The sequence below is a fragment of the Anarrhichthys ocellatus genome, unplaced genomic scaffold (assembly GCF_004355925.1).
Source record: "Anarrhichthys ocellatus isolate YVR2014 unplaced genomic scaffold, GSC_Weel_1.0 scaffold58, whole genome shotgun sequence".
Classification (NCBI taxonomy): Eukaryota; Metazoa; Chordata; class Actinopteri; order Perciformes; family Anarhichadidae; genus Anarrhichthys; species Anarrhichthys ocellatus.
The window spans coordinates 2,298,092-2,314,947 of NW_022280088.1; the positions used below are offsets into that span (position 1 = coordinate 2,298,092).

Sequence of the window (16,856 nt, forward strand, 5' to 3'; positions counted from 1 at the left end):
AAAGAAAGTCAAAACCAGGTTTCTTTGATGCAAGTTTAACCGTGACATTGAGGACAAACGGAAGTTTTGTGATATATACTGTACAAGGACTGAACTCCCTCCATCCCCAGCCAACCACGAATCTACAGTACAATCAGTTCTCCTTCAAGCTCTAATGTTCAACACTCTTTTACTTAAACACTTAAAACTGATTCTGGGCCCCTCTTGGTGCTCATCAGCTGCCCATTCCTTCAACATCTGCAGGAGACTTGCTCATAATTATGATGGATTAGACTAGGCTCTTTGTGCCTGTGCACTGCAATTGTTTTGCAGATGCTGCAGATGTGACATGCATTAATAATTGAGGGAGGCAGACAGAAATCAATATTCTACTGGAATCACTGGAATATAGATGCTTAAGGCAGAGAGAACGCAGGGTAAGCAAAAATGAAACCATATGCTCTGTTTGCTGCTTAACCTTCTGAGGAGATCTTAGTTTCCATTCATCAGTTTTATTACTTTACTAAATTACTTTGTCGCTAGACTTACAGATCCCAAGGAATACAAATTAAAAGATAGCTTCCCTCAACGTTTGGCCAATTTATGTTTAGACAAAATGCTGCTCAGCTGAAACCAGACATACAACTTATTTAGATTAACAGGTGAAGTATTTAACAAAACTCTGATTTTGAGGTTTTTACGTTTATCCTGGGAATCAGCTCCACCAAAAATTGACATTTTCTTAAATCAGAGAGTTGAAAAATCATAAAGCAAAGAAGTTCATCAGGATGATTAAGTTAGTCTGGGAAACATTTGTGAGGGTAAGTTCATATTCTGAACTCAGTATAACTCCACGGCACAAAGCTCACAATTCTATGGTCTAGCCCTGATAACAAAGGCCTCAAACTGGAGAATCGAGTTGTATTTGCATATTTGACGCAGCAATGTGTTCAGGGTTAGGAATACCACAACTCAACAGCTGACGAGCAGCCAAGTCCTCCTCCCATCTACCATCTGGAACTTTAACCATGCATCCTACTACCTTCAATCAACTAGACTTGTATTTAGTTTAATGTATTCTGTCCTTTGATATTATAACCAATGACCCAAATGCAAAGAGAAAGTGTTCTTTGTGAAAGTGAACTTAGGTCAGAATCTCGAGAAAGGATTCAGACACATGCTATTGTCTGATGCATGCCTGCATGTCTGAAAAAAGCAAGAAGCTGCTGATTCACATGTTGACTACAGTGTTTTTTATTTATTTTCCCTCTGTTAATTTAGCATGTTCCTAGTGTTTCTATTCTAAAATATTGCTATTGTCTTATGGAAGTAGACTCACAGTCCACTGTTAGCTGAAATAGTCCTGTAATGACCTCTAGTTTTATTCTCTTTTCACTTTCTACTCACTATCTGGTTTCTAGGTGATTGGGGGATGAGGTCAGGGTGAATCTAATTCTATGACAGGATCGTGTTGCAAGCTGATACCAATTTAGTGCCAAGTGTAAACACATAACTCAACTGACCTTCCCCTCACTAAGGCCACAGTCAGGCTGAAGTTAGATGTTTGTCAGAAGAGTCAATTTGACCGAGTAAAGTTCCTACACATAGGTTAAAATTAAATCATGTGTTTGTTTTACATAAGACATATTGTATTTGAAAACATAACCCTGCTTGAATAATGATGTAACCAAATATTTCTCTCTTTATGTGCCCTGCAGGACGGACAGAGGGCAGCCCTGTGGATGGACCCTGAGCAGGCCAGATGGAAACAGAACAAGCCAGACATGAGGCGGAAGAAAATCTGATATTAGCAAAATCTGGCACATCTCGCAACATCTCTCACAAACTTCAGAATGGAGGCCAGTCTTCAGAGGGAGATTCTCTGCAGAGCCCTGGGGATACAAGCTGGAACCATTATAAGGCCAGCGCAGGTGCTAACCCCATGAAGAGGCACAGGGAGAATCAAGGATCCTACATGATGAATGGAGAACTTATGAATGGAGAGTTGAAGCATGCACTCACTGAGCAGTCCTTACTCACCCACCCGCCCAAGAAACTTAAAGTAGAATCTGAGATTAAAAGAAATGACAACATGAGCTCTAGTTTGGTGGATAGCTTTCCTGATCTGACAAAAGCAACTGAGTGTGAAAGCAATACCCCACAGACAGAGCTTAAGTTAGACAAGAGGAACTGTGATTTTCCTAATGGAGATTTTTTCTGTCTACCGAGGAATAAACATGTTTCAAATGGTGCTTTATCACCCCCCTCAACAATAGAAAGCACTCCAGGTGATCTTTTAGAGAAAACCCTGTCTCAGTATTATCCTGAGCAAGTGTCAATCGCACCACAAACATCTGGGCCACATCTTGATGTGGTCAATGGTTCACTGGCAAATAAGCTGCCAAGTGAAGGTGCTCAACCCCCATCTTTAACCTCAGGAATGCCCAATTCAGCTCAGATGCCTGACTTACAGCAACAGCAGCCTGGGGCATCGGGCAATGTTGAAGGAGGCAACAGTTATAACTCTGTCAACTATGTAGTGAATGGATACTCCAACAACTTTGAAGCAGACCACCAGCAGCAGCAACAACAACATCATCATCAGCAGAGGCCACCATCTTACTCTGGTCAGGAGCTGTCTCTAGGTCAGCTCCCTGGCATGATCCCACCAACAAGCACTGCCAATAGCTCACAACAACATCAAAATGGCCCACGGTGCTATCCAGATGACACAAATCCCCAAGGGATATATGAGAAGGTCAACCAAGAGTTTAACCAGAACTCTTTTCTGGAGCACGACGCCCCTGTACAGGCAGCAGAGACAGGTGGATATGCATCCTTTCCTAACTCTGGGTTACAGAAGATGGGGCAAAGTGAAGAACCTAGGTCTGGTCAGCATCAGCGCATTGGCACTGACAGGGGCCACCAGTATGTGATTCAACCCCAGACCTTTAAACACAATGCCGGGAACTCACGTGGCGCTGACAGTACGGGACCCATGGGCCCCAGTCTCCAGCAGCCAAGTCATGCTGCGTTAGAAAACGGGATGGAGAACACGCCTCAGCAGAGAGCCAACTTATCATGTTCGACTCCCCACCAGAGAGGCTGGGTAGAGCTAAACTCTCCACATTCCCAGCAGCAGACTGCTAACTCCCAGGTTCACTGCCAGATGTTGGAGCCAAATACCGGGCAAAGATTCCAGACACAGGCAGGTTTCACAGATAGCAGCCAGGGGTCTAACAGCTTCCAGCAGCAACAGCGGGACCGTCTCCCGGCCCAAACACACTGTGCTACAGCCCAGCACAACACTGCCCCTGAGTGGCAGGAATCAAATTCAAAAGCACCTCAAATGCAGCAGCCTCTACACCAGAAAATGCCCGAGCAGCGTAATTTCCACCAAGATCAGCAGGTAGACAGCCGCTATCACACCCAGATGCAGTCAGAGCATTTAAGTGAAGACCCTGACCTGCAGGATATACTGTCACCTGGGTTTTTACCAACACAGCAACAACCACAGCACTGTCATCTTCAACGTCCCCTGTCCCACCCACCACAATTTGAAGGGCAGCAACTCAAGTCACCCGATTACAGACCTCGCAGTCAGCCTCAGCCAGGTCAGCAGCAGCTTCAACCCAACCAGGCTCTTAGAAACAATTCTGCTCAATCCAACAACCAACAAATCCAGCACAGCGACCATGCAACATTCAGTTACAATAACACAACGGACATGCAACAGCTTCAACAACATCAAAGGCAGTTTCCACCTGACTCAGGCAGCAGTAACCTCAAGCAATTTCAACCACAGCGGCCTAACAACCACTGCCACCAGCACAACCATGCAGACTTCTCCCAGACCTCAACGCAGTCACAACCTCACTTACAAGGAGGCGTGTTGAACCAACCGATGTATCCTAAAGCTGAACAGCAGCTGAAGATATCATGCCCTCAGTTCCAAAGGGGACCTCGACTACCTCTGGCACCTGCGGGTCCCCATGGAGACTTTCAGAGGCATGCAGCCCTGCGTATGCACCTGCTACAAAGGCAGGAGCGCCAGGTCCCTCCTCATCCCCTTCAGAGCACTAGTGACCCCACACATGGCCTGAGAGCTGTGAAAATGGAAAACGACCCCAGATTTGAGTTGCCATGTTCACAGCAGCAGGGGCAGCAGTTACAGATGCGAGAGGTGGGAATTGGTGGTGTGCAAATCAAGCAGGAGAATCAACCATCCCTGTGTGAGCAAAGCAAGAGGTCGGGAAACATCTTGGCCTTCATGGAACAAAGCCTGAGGCAGTACCAGCTTTCACCTGTGTTTGAGAAGAAATCCCTTATCGTCAATCCAGCAAATAAAGTCAAGGTGGAATATTCTGGGCCTGTCACAATCCTGTCAACCAACACTGACTTGAGTGGAGTTGAATCAGCAGCAGCTGCCCCAGCCGCTGCAGCTCTAAAGAGACCACCTGATTCCACCCCTAAGAAGGAACACCTCCTACAAAGCTTCATGGACTCTCCTATGAAGCTATTGGATACCCCGATAAAGAACCTACTGGACACCCCCATGAAAACACAATATGACATTGCATCCTGTCACTGTGTTGGTGAGTCTCATGATGTTGATTTTGAAAGATGATTAATAAGTTGGTGTGTAAATATTAATGCATGTCCTTTCATGATATTTAGAACAAATCAGTGAGAAGGATGAAGGCCCATACTACACTCACTTGGGGTCTGCGCCGAGTGTTGCCGGTATTCGGGAGGGGATGGAGAAAAGGTTACCACATATTTGACTTGTTGACTGGCAAAATGAGTGTGTTTTGTAACCACTGTGCACTACATTACTTGTGTTTACTTACATGCCTCTATTCTGCTTTTAAGGTCTGGTCTAACTGGTCGCGCCATCAGGATTGAGAAAGTAGTATACACCGGCAAGGAAGGAAAAAGTACACAAGGGTGCCCTATTGCCAAATGGGTAAGAACCATTTTTGTATATTTAATTTGAGAAGCAGGCATCCCAGCTGCCCTGGTACTCAAATATCTGCATTTCCACCAATGCCTATTCCCGTCTTTCATTCAGGTGATTCGTCGGTCAGGTGTAGAAGAAAAGCTACTGGTGTTGGTGCGGGAACGCACTGGTCACAAATGCGAGACAGCCTGCATCATTGTAGTAATCCTGGTCTGGGAGGGCGTCCTGCCCAGTGTAGCTGACCGCCTCTACCTCGAGCTAAGTGAGACTCTAACAAAGCATGGAGCCCTCACCCAGAGACGATGTGCTATCAATGAAGAGTAAGTGACGGAGCTACAGAACTCCAGTCTGGCCATGTGGCCTACAGTAGTTTTATTACCAAACACAGAAGTTATTATTTTGTATGCATACAAGGAAAATGTAGTTATTGCTTTTGTATAATAGGTGTGTTTTTGCATCAATTATAAAAATACCAGTTGCCAATTTGTTCCTCAGCAATACATGTTGGTTAACACTGAATTAAAAATGATACATCCAATTGTTTTGTCCTCCCTGTTCAGGAGGACCTGTGTATGCCAGGGGTTGAATCCTGATGCCTGTGGGGCATCTTTCTCCTTTGGCTGCTCTTGGAGCATGTACTACAATGGTTGCAAGTTTGCCCGCAGCAAAATCCCAAGAAAATTCAAGCTACTAGGAGATGATATGAAAGAAGTATGTGCAGCATGGTTCCGTTAATATTATAAGCTAATTACGTCACTTAATACTGCCAATTTCTGTCTTTCAGGAAGAGAAACTGGAGCACAACTTTCAAAATCTAGCAACATTATTGGGTCCCTTGTATAAAACGTTGGCACCTGAAGCTTATGCAAACCAGGTGTGTATATTTAGACATTGTTTGACTTAATAATTTATTGTTAAGCAAACTATATAATAAAGGTGTCCTGTTTTTCAAAGGTATAATTGAATTTCAGATCAAATCTAAACCAAGCATGGTTTTAAGTCACATGTAAACATGTGAGTGATGCAACCCGCACACAGAAATTCCTCAACAACAATAGTAAACTGTGTGCATGGGTATTTCTCAAAGTATCTACATGATGAAGTCGTTTTGTTAAGATTTCCCATTTATATTGTTTAGTGACCAGAAACTCTTAATATCTTATTCAAACTGACCTCCTGTTGTTCCTGGACACAGGTGGAACATGAACACAGGGCACCAGATTGTCGTCTGGGGCTCAAGGATGGCTGTCCCTTCTCTGGGGTCACTGCTTGTCTTGACTTCTGTGCCCATGCCCACAGAGACCTCCACAACATGCAGGGCGGCAGCACTGTGGTAAGCAGAACCAGGGAAACGTACAGTTTATCTTTCTAAGTATGTTGTAGTTCTCTGAGAATGGAATCGGTAGAGAAACGGCAAACTGCACATCGAGCTATGCATTAATGTCCCATCGAGGCATGGCTTTAAAATGGATATGTGAATTGCAAAAGTAGATTTATTATTAATGTCTGTGACATCAACCCGCATTTCCAGGTGTGTACATTAACAAGTGAGGATAACCGAGACATTGGAAAGATACCAGAGGATGAACAGCTCCATGTACTGCCGCTTTACAAGGCTTCAAACACTGATGAATTTGGCAGTGAGGAGGGTCAGCAGGAGAAAGTCAAGTCAGGCGCCATCCAAGTCCTCAGTGCCTTTCGCCGCCAGGTGCGCATGCTTGCAGAGCCCGCCAAGTCTTGCCGGCAAAAGAAGCTGGACGCTAAGAAGGCAGCTGCCAACAGGATGGCCATGCTGGACAATGAAAAGGCAGAGAAGGCCCTCCTGGCCAAGGCGAAAGCTGGCACTTATGAGAACACCGCTCAGAGCAGTCCTATGGCAGGTGAGGTAACATTTATTCTGACACATTTCATGAATTGTATCTTAAATATGTTATTTCTTAGTACGGACATGCTGTCAACATACTAAATTAACTCTGAAAAACAATAAGCAATGAATTGACAGAAACTGCCACAGGATTAGAGATTTGTGTAATTTTTATGCTTAGGCCTTTATCTTTTGGGGATTTTGTTTTCTAGGACCTATTCAAGGTGCTATGGGAGCAATCCTACAGTCAGGTCAGCCAACACACCCTCTGGGGCCCCATCATCAGCAACTACAGCAACAACAGCACCAGAGCATCCTTCCCCCTTATCCTGGCTCAACAAATGTAGCCAGCTACCCCAGGTTCCCCAACCACCCGGGGTCTTTTCCAAGCACTTCCAGGCCAGGCACCATGTATCCCCCTCAGCCGCCAACACCAACCAGCCCTTACCCCTCCCCGCTCCACGTACCAAACTCTTACATTAATGGATCAAATCGTCCATATCCAGGTTATCAATGTAACGGAGGAATGCCCCTTGACAATTGTCACCCATACTATGCTTCAAACCCAAAGCACCTGGATATGTATCGACAACAGCGGCCAGCACTTTACTCAGAGCAGCAGTACGGTGTACATCAGCGTTATGAGGTCAATTATCCGCCGAGGTACGCTGAGCCAGGTTTACAGTTGAATGGTTACAATGCCTGCAACATGAGGCCAGTTCACCCCATGAGACCTTACTCCCCTTATGGTCCCAATGGATCCTCAGACCCCCAGTTTATGGACCCCCTTTCAAGAGCACCCTCAGCTCATGAAGGTCTAGACTATACAGCTGCTGTGAGCAAAGGCAATCAGTTTGGAGGATACCCAAATCCTTACCTATCTCGGAGCCCTCAAATCTTCGCCCCGGGCCAAGATCCTTTCCATATGCAAATCAAGACCGAGATGGGCATGCCTCACCCACAAATGCTTTCTGCTCAGTTAGGCGGTGGGTGTTTTACCCCTGAGTCAGGTTTAGGTCTGCCTAATGGGAGCCTCATGGGCTCTGGTATTAAGCAGGAGCCTGGAACACCGCCGACACCCACAACCCCACAAAAGCCTGAGGTGTGGTCCGACAACGAGCACAACTTCTTGGACCCCGACATTGGTGGTGTGGCAGTGGCACCAAGCCACGGCTCAGTCCTCATTGAGTGTGCAAAGCGGGAGCTCCACGCCACGACACCCGTTAAAAACCCAGACCGCACCCACCCAACGCGCATCTCCTTGGTCTTCTACCAGCACAAAAACATGAATGAGGCCAAGCATGGTTTGGCACTGTGGGAAGCCAAGATGGCAGAGAAGGCTCGGGAGAAGGAGGAAGAAGCAGAGAGGAATGGCGGCGAGGGGACACCTAGCAAAGGCAAGAAGGGGGCGAAGCGTGAGCATCCAGAGTCAGAATCCACCGGGGAGCCTCCTTACAAGCGCTTTATCCAGGCACTAATGGAGGGGTCCTTGTCGTGCACGACAAACACTTATGTCAATACATCTCCGTACGCCTTCACCAAGGTCACAGGGCCTTACAGTCAGTTTGTGTAAGAAGCACTCGTGAAGAAGAAAATTTAAGGTGCTTTATTTATGACAAAGACCACAAGCACCACTGGCCTCTTCTAAACACTCCTTCCTATCTGTACGGTTAGCAACAACGTAGAAAAAGGAACCTGTGATCAGATGAGATATAAATGACCTTTCACATGAGGTCTTTCACCTCTTTAACAATCAAGCTTTACCTGTTGACCCTACTGAGGATGTATTTATTTTTGTTCGACAACTTTTGCAAGATACACACTCAACATCTCTGGTGCTTTCAGTCTGAAACACAAGGACCTATTTTTAATGGAAACAAATTTTCATTTTTTTGTGGCTTTATTTTTCTTACAAAATTGTACTCTTGGCATAAAACACTGACTTTGTCAATGACAACATTCACGGTGCTAAAGTGTATGGTCACAACCATTTATTTAAATTCAAATGCCTTCACTCTAGGACCATAACTCACTCTACGAGTGACGTCCAATGAACAGGACTCCGGAAATATCATCCCACGATCAAATGATCAGCATCATAATGGTTTTTGGCAAGTCAGTGGTTCTTAGGGCACTTTTTGATAATGCAAGTTAAATGTTTTGGTGATACCTTTAAATCAGAAAATCGGGTTATACTTACTACATTGAGAGTAATTAATTTCTAAGCATCACTGAAATTAAATTGATGAATTTATAAACAGTGTGAGCAATCCATGAAACCGTTTCAAGTTGATGCTAAAAGATGTTTTTGAACTATCTTTGTGTTGGTGCTTCTTTAGCTTACCTATGTCATTTATACTGTAAATTGAGCCATTCTCATGGTGCATTTCTAACATTTTGAGGGGAAAAAACAGTATGTTTGTGCTATTTCAGTTTTTTCCAGGTTTACTTTGTTGTCAACGACTGTTTTTAATGTTCCTCACCGTAGGTTCATTGAACAAACCTGGACTGTGAATATTACATGTAGTTGTGTGTCTGTGGTGCTTAGGAAATGTGTTTTTTTATACACTGAGGAACATGAAACAGGGTAAGCCCAGTGTCTGTTTCAGAGGGCAGCTGGCTTGATGTGGGGTCTTTAACTATTGTAATCTAACTGTAAGATAAACAGGTGAGATTTGTACAGTAAATTAATTTCCCTTTTTGGAATTACTGTTAGAGATTTTGTGTTGTAAAGAATGCTAACGGCCTATTTCATTGTATTTCTTTGGGTTTAACTGATCATAAGGTGCTATCCAACCTACATACGTGTGTGAAACATACAATGTGAGACTCTTTGGACAGCAGGAAGGCTTTTAAATAATGTACAGTTCAAACCCGTCATATACCTCAAATCTAGTTTGGCAATAGAATAATAACATATTTTTCTTTCTTCCTTTGTATATTACTTTCAAAATAACAGTTCAACTTCAGGCCACCAAAAGGCATAACAGTTCATTTCTTACTTTCTTGTCAATCTGCTAGAAAGTATTACTTGAACTTAAATCTTTGATGTTACTGTAAAATCAGGGACATTTTCAACTAATTCTGTGTTCATTGCCTGTATTCATCCGGTAGTTTTTTCATTCAGGTACTTGCCATTGCATCCTGAATCTGATTCTTGTCGACTTCACAAAGAGAAAAAATATTTTGTGAGGATAAAAGTACTTTCCTGCAATTTTTTACTTATATTTTAAAGTAATCTTTTAAAAGTAATTTGAACATATATGCACTGAGTTGACTAAAGGGAAAGTATGATATTGACTAAGTAAAAAGCAATGTATTTGCTTTAGCTATGAGACAAGACCAGGGGAGTGATTAACGTAGTTGCACATCTCTGTGCCTGTGTATAGTTAAATTTATTTATAACCACTAAGCAATTGTATAATGATTTTTCTTCCCTGTCTATTTGATTTAATTAACGCGATATATAGTGGAATGTCATGTTATAGTAACAACTTACCCCACTCTTCAACAGATGCATTTTCTGAAAGCACTTCATTTCTTTTTCAGGAAAAAAAAAATGTAATAAAGAATTACAAAACGTTTTATTTAAATAGATTGTAAATGTGTTTAAAAAAAATAATAAATTATGTCACATTGTACATACCAGGAACCTGCATTGCAGGAATACAACTCATTCTTTGATGTTGATGTAGGTTCTTCTTGTTCTGTCAAATTGACCCACAGCTACCCGATCAGCGATACTCATATCTTTAAATATTCTTTCAGGTTAGCAGAATGATCATGGTTAGATTATCCAGGAAGTCTGTAAATGTATGCTCACTGTCACAGCAATGTTTACAGTGATAGCATCCTGTTCGCGCAGACATTAGACGGTCTAGTTTTTTTTTTTTTTAACTGTTCCAACTTTGTAAAATAATTCGACATAAGAAAATGTCAAATTTTGTTGTACAGGACCCAGCTACAGTAGCAGGTTGTGGTTGAGAAAGCCAAGGTGTCTAAGATATAGCGGGTTAAAAGCATAGCCATACTTGCTTCAGAGTGTTTCTGAGTAGAGTCAACATTACTTGAATGACTTCCTGGGCTGAACTAGTGTGCTATATGTGCTCGGCTCACAGGTTAAGCTGGAAGTTGATACACACTTGGTCTTTTTGCAGTTAGACACTAAGGGGTAAAAAAAAGTGCAACTTTTTGCCTGTCATTTTCTTTTTTAAGGCTTCCCTTGTTCTCCTGAAGTTTGGTATGCTACAAAAAATGGAATTAGGGATGGGTATTAATACTGTAAGTATTGTAATGTAATGGATGCAGTTTATTTGAAAGCTGTTTATTATATCATTCCTGATAATGCTGAGATGTGGGTGTTTTTTTAATAAAATTTATATTTATTTAAAGCAATTTGATTTGTTACTCCAAGTTAATACTAGTATCTAAATCCTTGAGCATTATTGTCCACGTGTTAAAGTTTTGAAATGAGTAATTACGGACAAATGTGGAAAGAGGTAATGCCATGTTCACACCATACATTTTTTTAATTTACCCAAACAGAAAGAAATTGTTACATACAAATGGCGTTGTGTTTGTGGCTTAAAAGGCAAATTGGAGCATATTGGCATCACTTTCAGTCTTATACAAGGATGGACCTGGGTATTTGACCCAAAGATACTGCAGTGCTTATACATTAGAATTTACAATTTAATAGAAAGGAGATCAATTATTTTGCAATTAACCTCAAAATTATAATAAAACAATCTGATGTCTACACATTTGACTGCATAATAAACTTAGATGGCACTTTATACAGCTGAGAACGAGTCCTTACCAACAATAAATCCAGCTGCATTCAAAGGATGCAGCTGCTTCAAAAGGTTTTGTTGGCTCCATGTTGTCTTTAGGGCTTCAGACAAAATGCCACTTGTCCACTGTGCGAGAGAATATTTAGAATTACATGAAAATATAAGTATTGAAACACATAATACCTCAAATAAACAAAATGTAGTGCAGGTTAGTCAATATTTACGTACCATTTGGAGACACAGGATGTGTGCTGTCGAATGCAGGAGCCTGGGGTGGCACATGTTAAAAAGGACAATTACCAAACCAAACCCGAACACAGTTCTACTTGCTATTATTGTGTTTACTATCATCATCATTGTAAAAACAGCAACATATGGAAGTTCTCACCGATTCCACCACATCTCTGGCCTCGTCGTCGCTGCATTTGAAAGGGCTCTCGCAGCAGGAGATATTTTTGCTGATCAAAAAAGCCAATAGTGTTCATTGCACTTATGTACATCAGAAGGACACTGCAGGAGTTTTCCCTCCACCAACTTACCATTCAATCCCTCCGCTATTTGTCTGCTTCTGCACTAGTGCCCTCCAGTGCTCATGGGTGGACTTAATGATCTCCACTGCAAAGTCCTATTAAGAGGGCATCAGAGAAAAACACATCATTTGATTTCTTTAAAACTAATCCATTCAGTTTTAGCCACCGGGAAACCCCGATAGACTCCGACCCCGAGTAAACAAACTGTCGTGTCTTATCTTTGTAATGTGTTTGGTGTTACAAAAGTCTCAGTACCTTGTCTTTGAATTCTCCATTGAACCCAAATTGGTTCTCAGGCTTTCCATCGGGCACCTTGTATTTCCTAAACCAGTCGACAGTGGCCTCTAAATGACCAGGCCGGCTCTTACAGACATCTTCTATGCCTGAGGAGAACATAAACACAGCGGAGTAAGAACAGAGGACCAATCTGCACTATAATCGTCTTAGTATGAATAATATGACTGGTATGACTCTGCTCCATTCACACTTGGTATTTGGAATATATCTTAATGCAAAAATAAGAGTATGATGAATATGTACATCTTTATGTAGCATAGTAAGTGTTTGAAAAATATTTAAAAGTAGCAATGCCCCATTAAAACAACATTGGGAGAAGGTTGCAGTTGTATTGTAAACAATGCAGCCTTAAAGATATTCAGAAACGGCTTTGCAAAATGCTGTAAGGAGTAAATAGTAAAAAAAAAAAAAGGCATCAACAATTTTTCGGCCTTCAGGATACACACAATGTTTTATAAGAAACGTTGACTGTAAACAAAGCTGCGTTGACAGTAAAAACTCCACAGGGTATGTTCTAGGTTAGTGTTTTAAAGTCTGAAGTTACTGCCTGAGCTGCTGACCGGATTTTCATATTGAACCTGCAAATGTTTCTTTTATTTTATATTTTCAAATTCGATCACTTGAATCTCAACCGGGCAGTGCAGGTACATTAATACCGTATTTATAGTTTGTGGTCGAGGGCACATCTGACAAATCCTGGAGATTGATTTGGCAGCTCGTCTTCACCTCCAGTGACACTTGTATCCTAAAAGTGACCGTGTGTAGGATTTGCTGGCATCTAGCGGTGTGGTTGCAGATTGCATTCCACGTTTGTTTTCATCCTGCAGCTCACGTTACAGCAGTTTCACAAGCGTGTCAGAGAAGTACGGTGGCCTCCAGGTAACGTAAAAGCGTGAAAGGCCCTTTCTAGAGCCAGTGTTGGGTTTGTCTGTTCTGGGCTACTGTGGAAACATGGCGGTGAAGACGACCCACTCCCCATGTAGATATGAAGGGCTAACAAAAAACACAACTCTTAGTTTCAGGTGATTATACACTAATGAAAACAGAATGTATTGTATTCCATTTCTGCTAAGAAGATCCCCCAAAATGCTACACACTGTTCCTTTGATGTAAGCCATTTGTACTTATTTGCCTTATTTAGCACATTTTAGATAAAATCCCAATTTCACTCATTTACGAGGTTTCCTGAACTAAATGTCTTCAGGATAGAGGATGGGTCAGTGTAAGGCAGTTTTTAGATGTTGACGGTTACTATCTACTATCTATGATCGGTGAAAAGCACGCACTATTCAGGTTTTTGGCATCTGGGTCCTGAGCATTGATAGCGATGACCTTCCAGTCCATTTCCCCCTCATCGATCATGGCCAAGATGCCAAGCACTTTCACTTGGATCACCTGACCTGGAAAGCACACCTGAAGAACAGACCAGCAAATTACAAATAAACAGTCAAAGGAATCAATCACACAATTAAGAAATCTTGAAAAGTCTATATAAAGTGAGTAAAAACAAAGAATGACATCTACACACACACACACCTAGAACAGTCTTACCTGGGTGCCGATCTCACAGACGTCAATGGGATCGTTGTCACCACAACACTTTGTGTCTTTGTCTGTGTGGTTTGGGTCCTCCCATGTCTTTTCCAAGGGACAGTTCAGAAACATGTAAGAAAACATTTCAACTAACTTCCTGACTTGATAAATAAATGCAAAATAAATAAATAGAAATAAAGAGTGTGGACTACATTCAGTTTTTCCATAAAAACTAAATAAATAATAATCTTTAAATTGCAGCATCAGTCACTGACTAAAAAACAAGTCTGAATAGCTTATTTCATACGGTGCATTTCCTCACCTGTGGGAGCGCCCCATAATTCCAAATGTAGCCTTTATGGGGAAATATGTTGGCAACATACCGGAGCTTTCCTTTCTTTACATCTTGTTTTATCGGGTTCAGCGGTTCCTTAGTTGCAATCTGGAAATTGAGGCATATATGAAGGTGTGTGTTTGTATGTGTGAGTGTGTGCTAACTCAGGAACAGGCTCGTAACTGGATGCTCAGTTTGGACTTTTTAGTCAAGCTATTTCTTGGTGACAGTAAGTCAGGTATCGTCAATTTAGACATCAAATAATAAATAAAATAGCTGCAGGCTCCTGCTACGCTAACTTTGTTGAAAATATATAATGGACTATCATTGAATAAACGTTGACACACCGGTTCTTACTTAAACATATCAATCTCAGCCTTTTTAAAGCAGTAGTAGTAGAAGTGCAATAATCAAATCAATTATACAAAAAGGTGAGGTACTATTGTATCTATAGCCTCGTTACCTCCATTTTAGCATTTGACCATCGAGGCACCTCCACGACCATGTTAAATAGCACCTGGAAGCACAAAGGCAAGCTTTATGCAGTGTATGCTGAACACTACTTTTTCAAGTGCTACAACTGAATGTCACCGTACCTCACTCTCATTCTTCTTGGGCTTTTTAGTTGGCACATCATTGTCCTGTTAAAAGAAAAAAAAGATATGAATATTATCTTTATACCGTTTAATAAGTAGAAACTAAAACTTCTGCTATCAAAGAGTTACCTGTTCCGTCTCCGCTATAAGTGAGATGTCATGGAATGGTGAAATGTATTTTCCTTCAGAGGTTTCTATGGAAAAAAACAAACAAAAAATGTTAACAAATAAAACCTCCATACATAGAAACAGAAATCCCAGAAGACTGTATTGTACATAAAATGTACGTCAAATGGATAACAATATGTCAAATGTAATTACTGGTAAGTAGACCTTGAGTTAAGATCCAATTCATGGCGAGTTAAATATATAATTTTGTGCTGTCAGTGACACCTTGCATCCTTACTGTTGTTTTACTGGTTATACTGGACATCATTTACACTGCTGCTAATGCTACTAATCCTATATCTTGTTTAAATTAAAACAACTGCAGTCATTCCCAAAATATAGTCACATTACCCATATTGGAAACCGAACAATGTCATATTTTGTTAGGTTAATATTGTGCTGCATACTATTGGTCTTTAATGCGAGTTAAATTAGTGTAACTTCATCTGATACAAATTTCACTGTCGATGAGAAAATACCAGTTCATCAAAAGGTTTTGTTTGTGTGTGGACGCTATACACGTGATCACCCAACCCGGAAGTTGCGTCATACGTAGCCATCCTGCAGGAAACTGTAACGCGTGAGGTGTTTTCACACTAAAAGCTCTGTAGTAAGCGCGCCACATGCCTAGAAAACACCGTGCTTACAACTCTAAGGTCACATGTTTACCTTTACCTGGAGGTCGACCAGTGGTTACCTGTCCGACACAGGACCCCGGTGCTAAACCGTTATATACTATGAAACGCAGAGGACACACAGGTTCCTCCCATGGTGGCGATGAAGAACTTACTAAAATAAATCCGGTAGTCGGGTGAATTGGGGCGTCCTCTCTCCTCCGTTTGATAGTGCATCGTGTTTCTGAAATAAAACAGATGAGGAAGCGCTGCTGCTTGTGTGACGAGTTTGTTTCGAGAAGCGGAAAATGAGCCGAAAACTGTGGCCAAGCAGCCGAGCGGACAGCGCAGCAGTAGCGGTCTCATTTCTTCTTCCTCTTCGGTTCCTGTTTCCTGTTTTCGGCCTCCGCCACGTCCAGTAGTGTCAAGTCCGCCAGAGTGAAACTGAAGCTTCCGGAGAGATGCTTTCAAAATAAAAGCATTCACTTTGCAGTCCAGGCTGAACATAATGGTATATCATTTGTAGATTGTAATAACAGTACGGTATGTGTCAAGATCACATATGTGCTGGTTAGTTACTGTTGCCTCTTTACTCTGATAATAAATTATTGCGGCCGGAAGTCAATTATTTTTATACTTCACAATGTTTCTATTGCATGCTTGTAATCCAGCAAACTAATATTTTGTCCAACATATGGGAACATATTTGTATCTGCCCTATTTAAGAAAAAAGTAGTATTTAATTCCTAAAACATGGCTTGCATGGAGGGAGAGGGACATTACAAGGGAACTACGGCCATTTTAATAATGCATACATGTTATTTCTATGGTAGACGAACAGTCCAAAATATACAATAATTATTATTCAACATCATATTAGCAAGTGAATGTGTTTGGCTACTTGTGGGAGCTCCGTATATTATTCATTGGTACAGTCTCATGTCTCATCCTAATCATAGTCATCCTCACTGGTGACAAACTCTTGCACAAGAGGCTTTATTTTTGCTTTATACGTATTGATTGGAAAGTTTGTCTTTCATCCATTTTAATTTACCCGTTCGTTAATTTGTTTGAGCGTCAGATTTGATTTACAAACGCAGCCAAAGATGACACTAATGCCTAATTTATACTTCTGCGGAACAGCTTGCTCGCAGCCGCAGAAATGGTTTGCGGAGCTTGTAGAGACGG

General features: G+C 41.8%; 2 protein-coding genes across 3 annotated transcripts in view; one reads left to right on the plus strand and one right to left on the minus strand.

Annotated features, from left to right (window-relative positions):
• Nucleotides 1-13,184, plus strand: part of tet2 (tet methylcytosine dioxygenase 2) — a 31,466-nt gene extending 18,282 nt beyond the window's left edge. The window contains exons 2-10 of one of the 2 annotated variants that reach the window (XM_031871383.1): nt 1,698-4,574; nt 4,657-4,747; nt 4,852-4,945; nt 5,051-5,259; nt 5,500-5,650; nt 5,724-5,813; nt 6,135-6,272; nt 6,471-6,819; nt 7,016-13,184. In XM_031871383.1, the coding sequence (XP_031727243.1) occupies nt 1,742-4,574; nt 4,657-4,747; nt 4,852-4,945; nt 5,051-5,259; nt 5,500-5,650; nt 5,724-5,813; nt 6,135-6,272; nt 6,471-6,819; nt 7,016-8,376 (5,316 nt within the window). In that variant the 5' untranslated portion in view covers nt 1,698-1,741 and the 3' untranslated portion in view covers nt 8,377-13,184. Of the gene's footprint in view, nt 4,575-4,656; nt 4,748-4,851; nt 4,946-5,050; nt 5,260-5,499; nt 5,651-5,723; nt 5,814-6,134; nt 6,273-6,470; nt 6,820-7,015 lie in introns of both variants that reach the window. The other variant, XM_031871384.1, reaches the window with a different exon arrangement.
• The window catches only part of ppa2 (inorganic pyrophosphatase 2), a 29,964-nt gene extending 13,872 nt beyond the window's left edge, over nt 1-16,092 (minus strand). Inside the window, exons 1-12 of the mRNA XM_031871385.1 lie at nt 15,845-16,092; nt 15,016-15,080; nt 14,887-14,931; nt 14,754-14,807; nt 14,279-14,398; nt 13,975-14,061; nt 13,710-13,836; nt 12,382-12,509; nt 12,136-12,221; nt 11,985-12,054; nt 11,825-11,864; nt 1-11,722 (exon numbers count right to left, since the gene is read on the minus strand). The exon at nt 1-11,722 is cut by the window's left edge and continues 13,872 nt beyond it. Coding sequence (XP_031727245.1) covers nt 11,700-11,722; nt 11,825-11,864; nt 11,985-12,054; nt 12,136-12,221; nt 12,382-12,509; nt 13,710-13,836; nt 13,975-14,061; nt 14,279-14,398; nt 14,754-14,807; nt 14,887-14,931; nt 15,016-15,080; nt 15,845-16,034 — 1,035 coding nt within the window. The 5' untranslated portion in view covers nt 16,035-16,092 and the 3' untranslated portion in view covers nt 1-11,699. The remainder of the gene's footprint in view (nt 11,723-11,824; nt 11,865-11,984; nt 12,055-12,135; nt 12,222-12,381; nt 12,510-13,709; nt 13,837-13,974; nt 14,062-14,278; nt 14,399-14,753; nt 14,808-14,886; nt 14,932-15,015; nt 15,081-15,844) is intronic.
• Nucleotides 16,093-16,856: the final 764 nt, after the last annotated feature.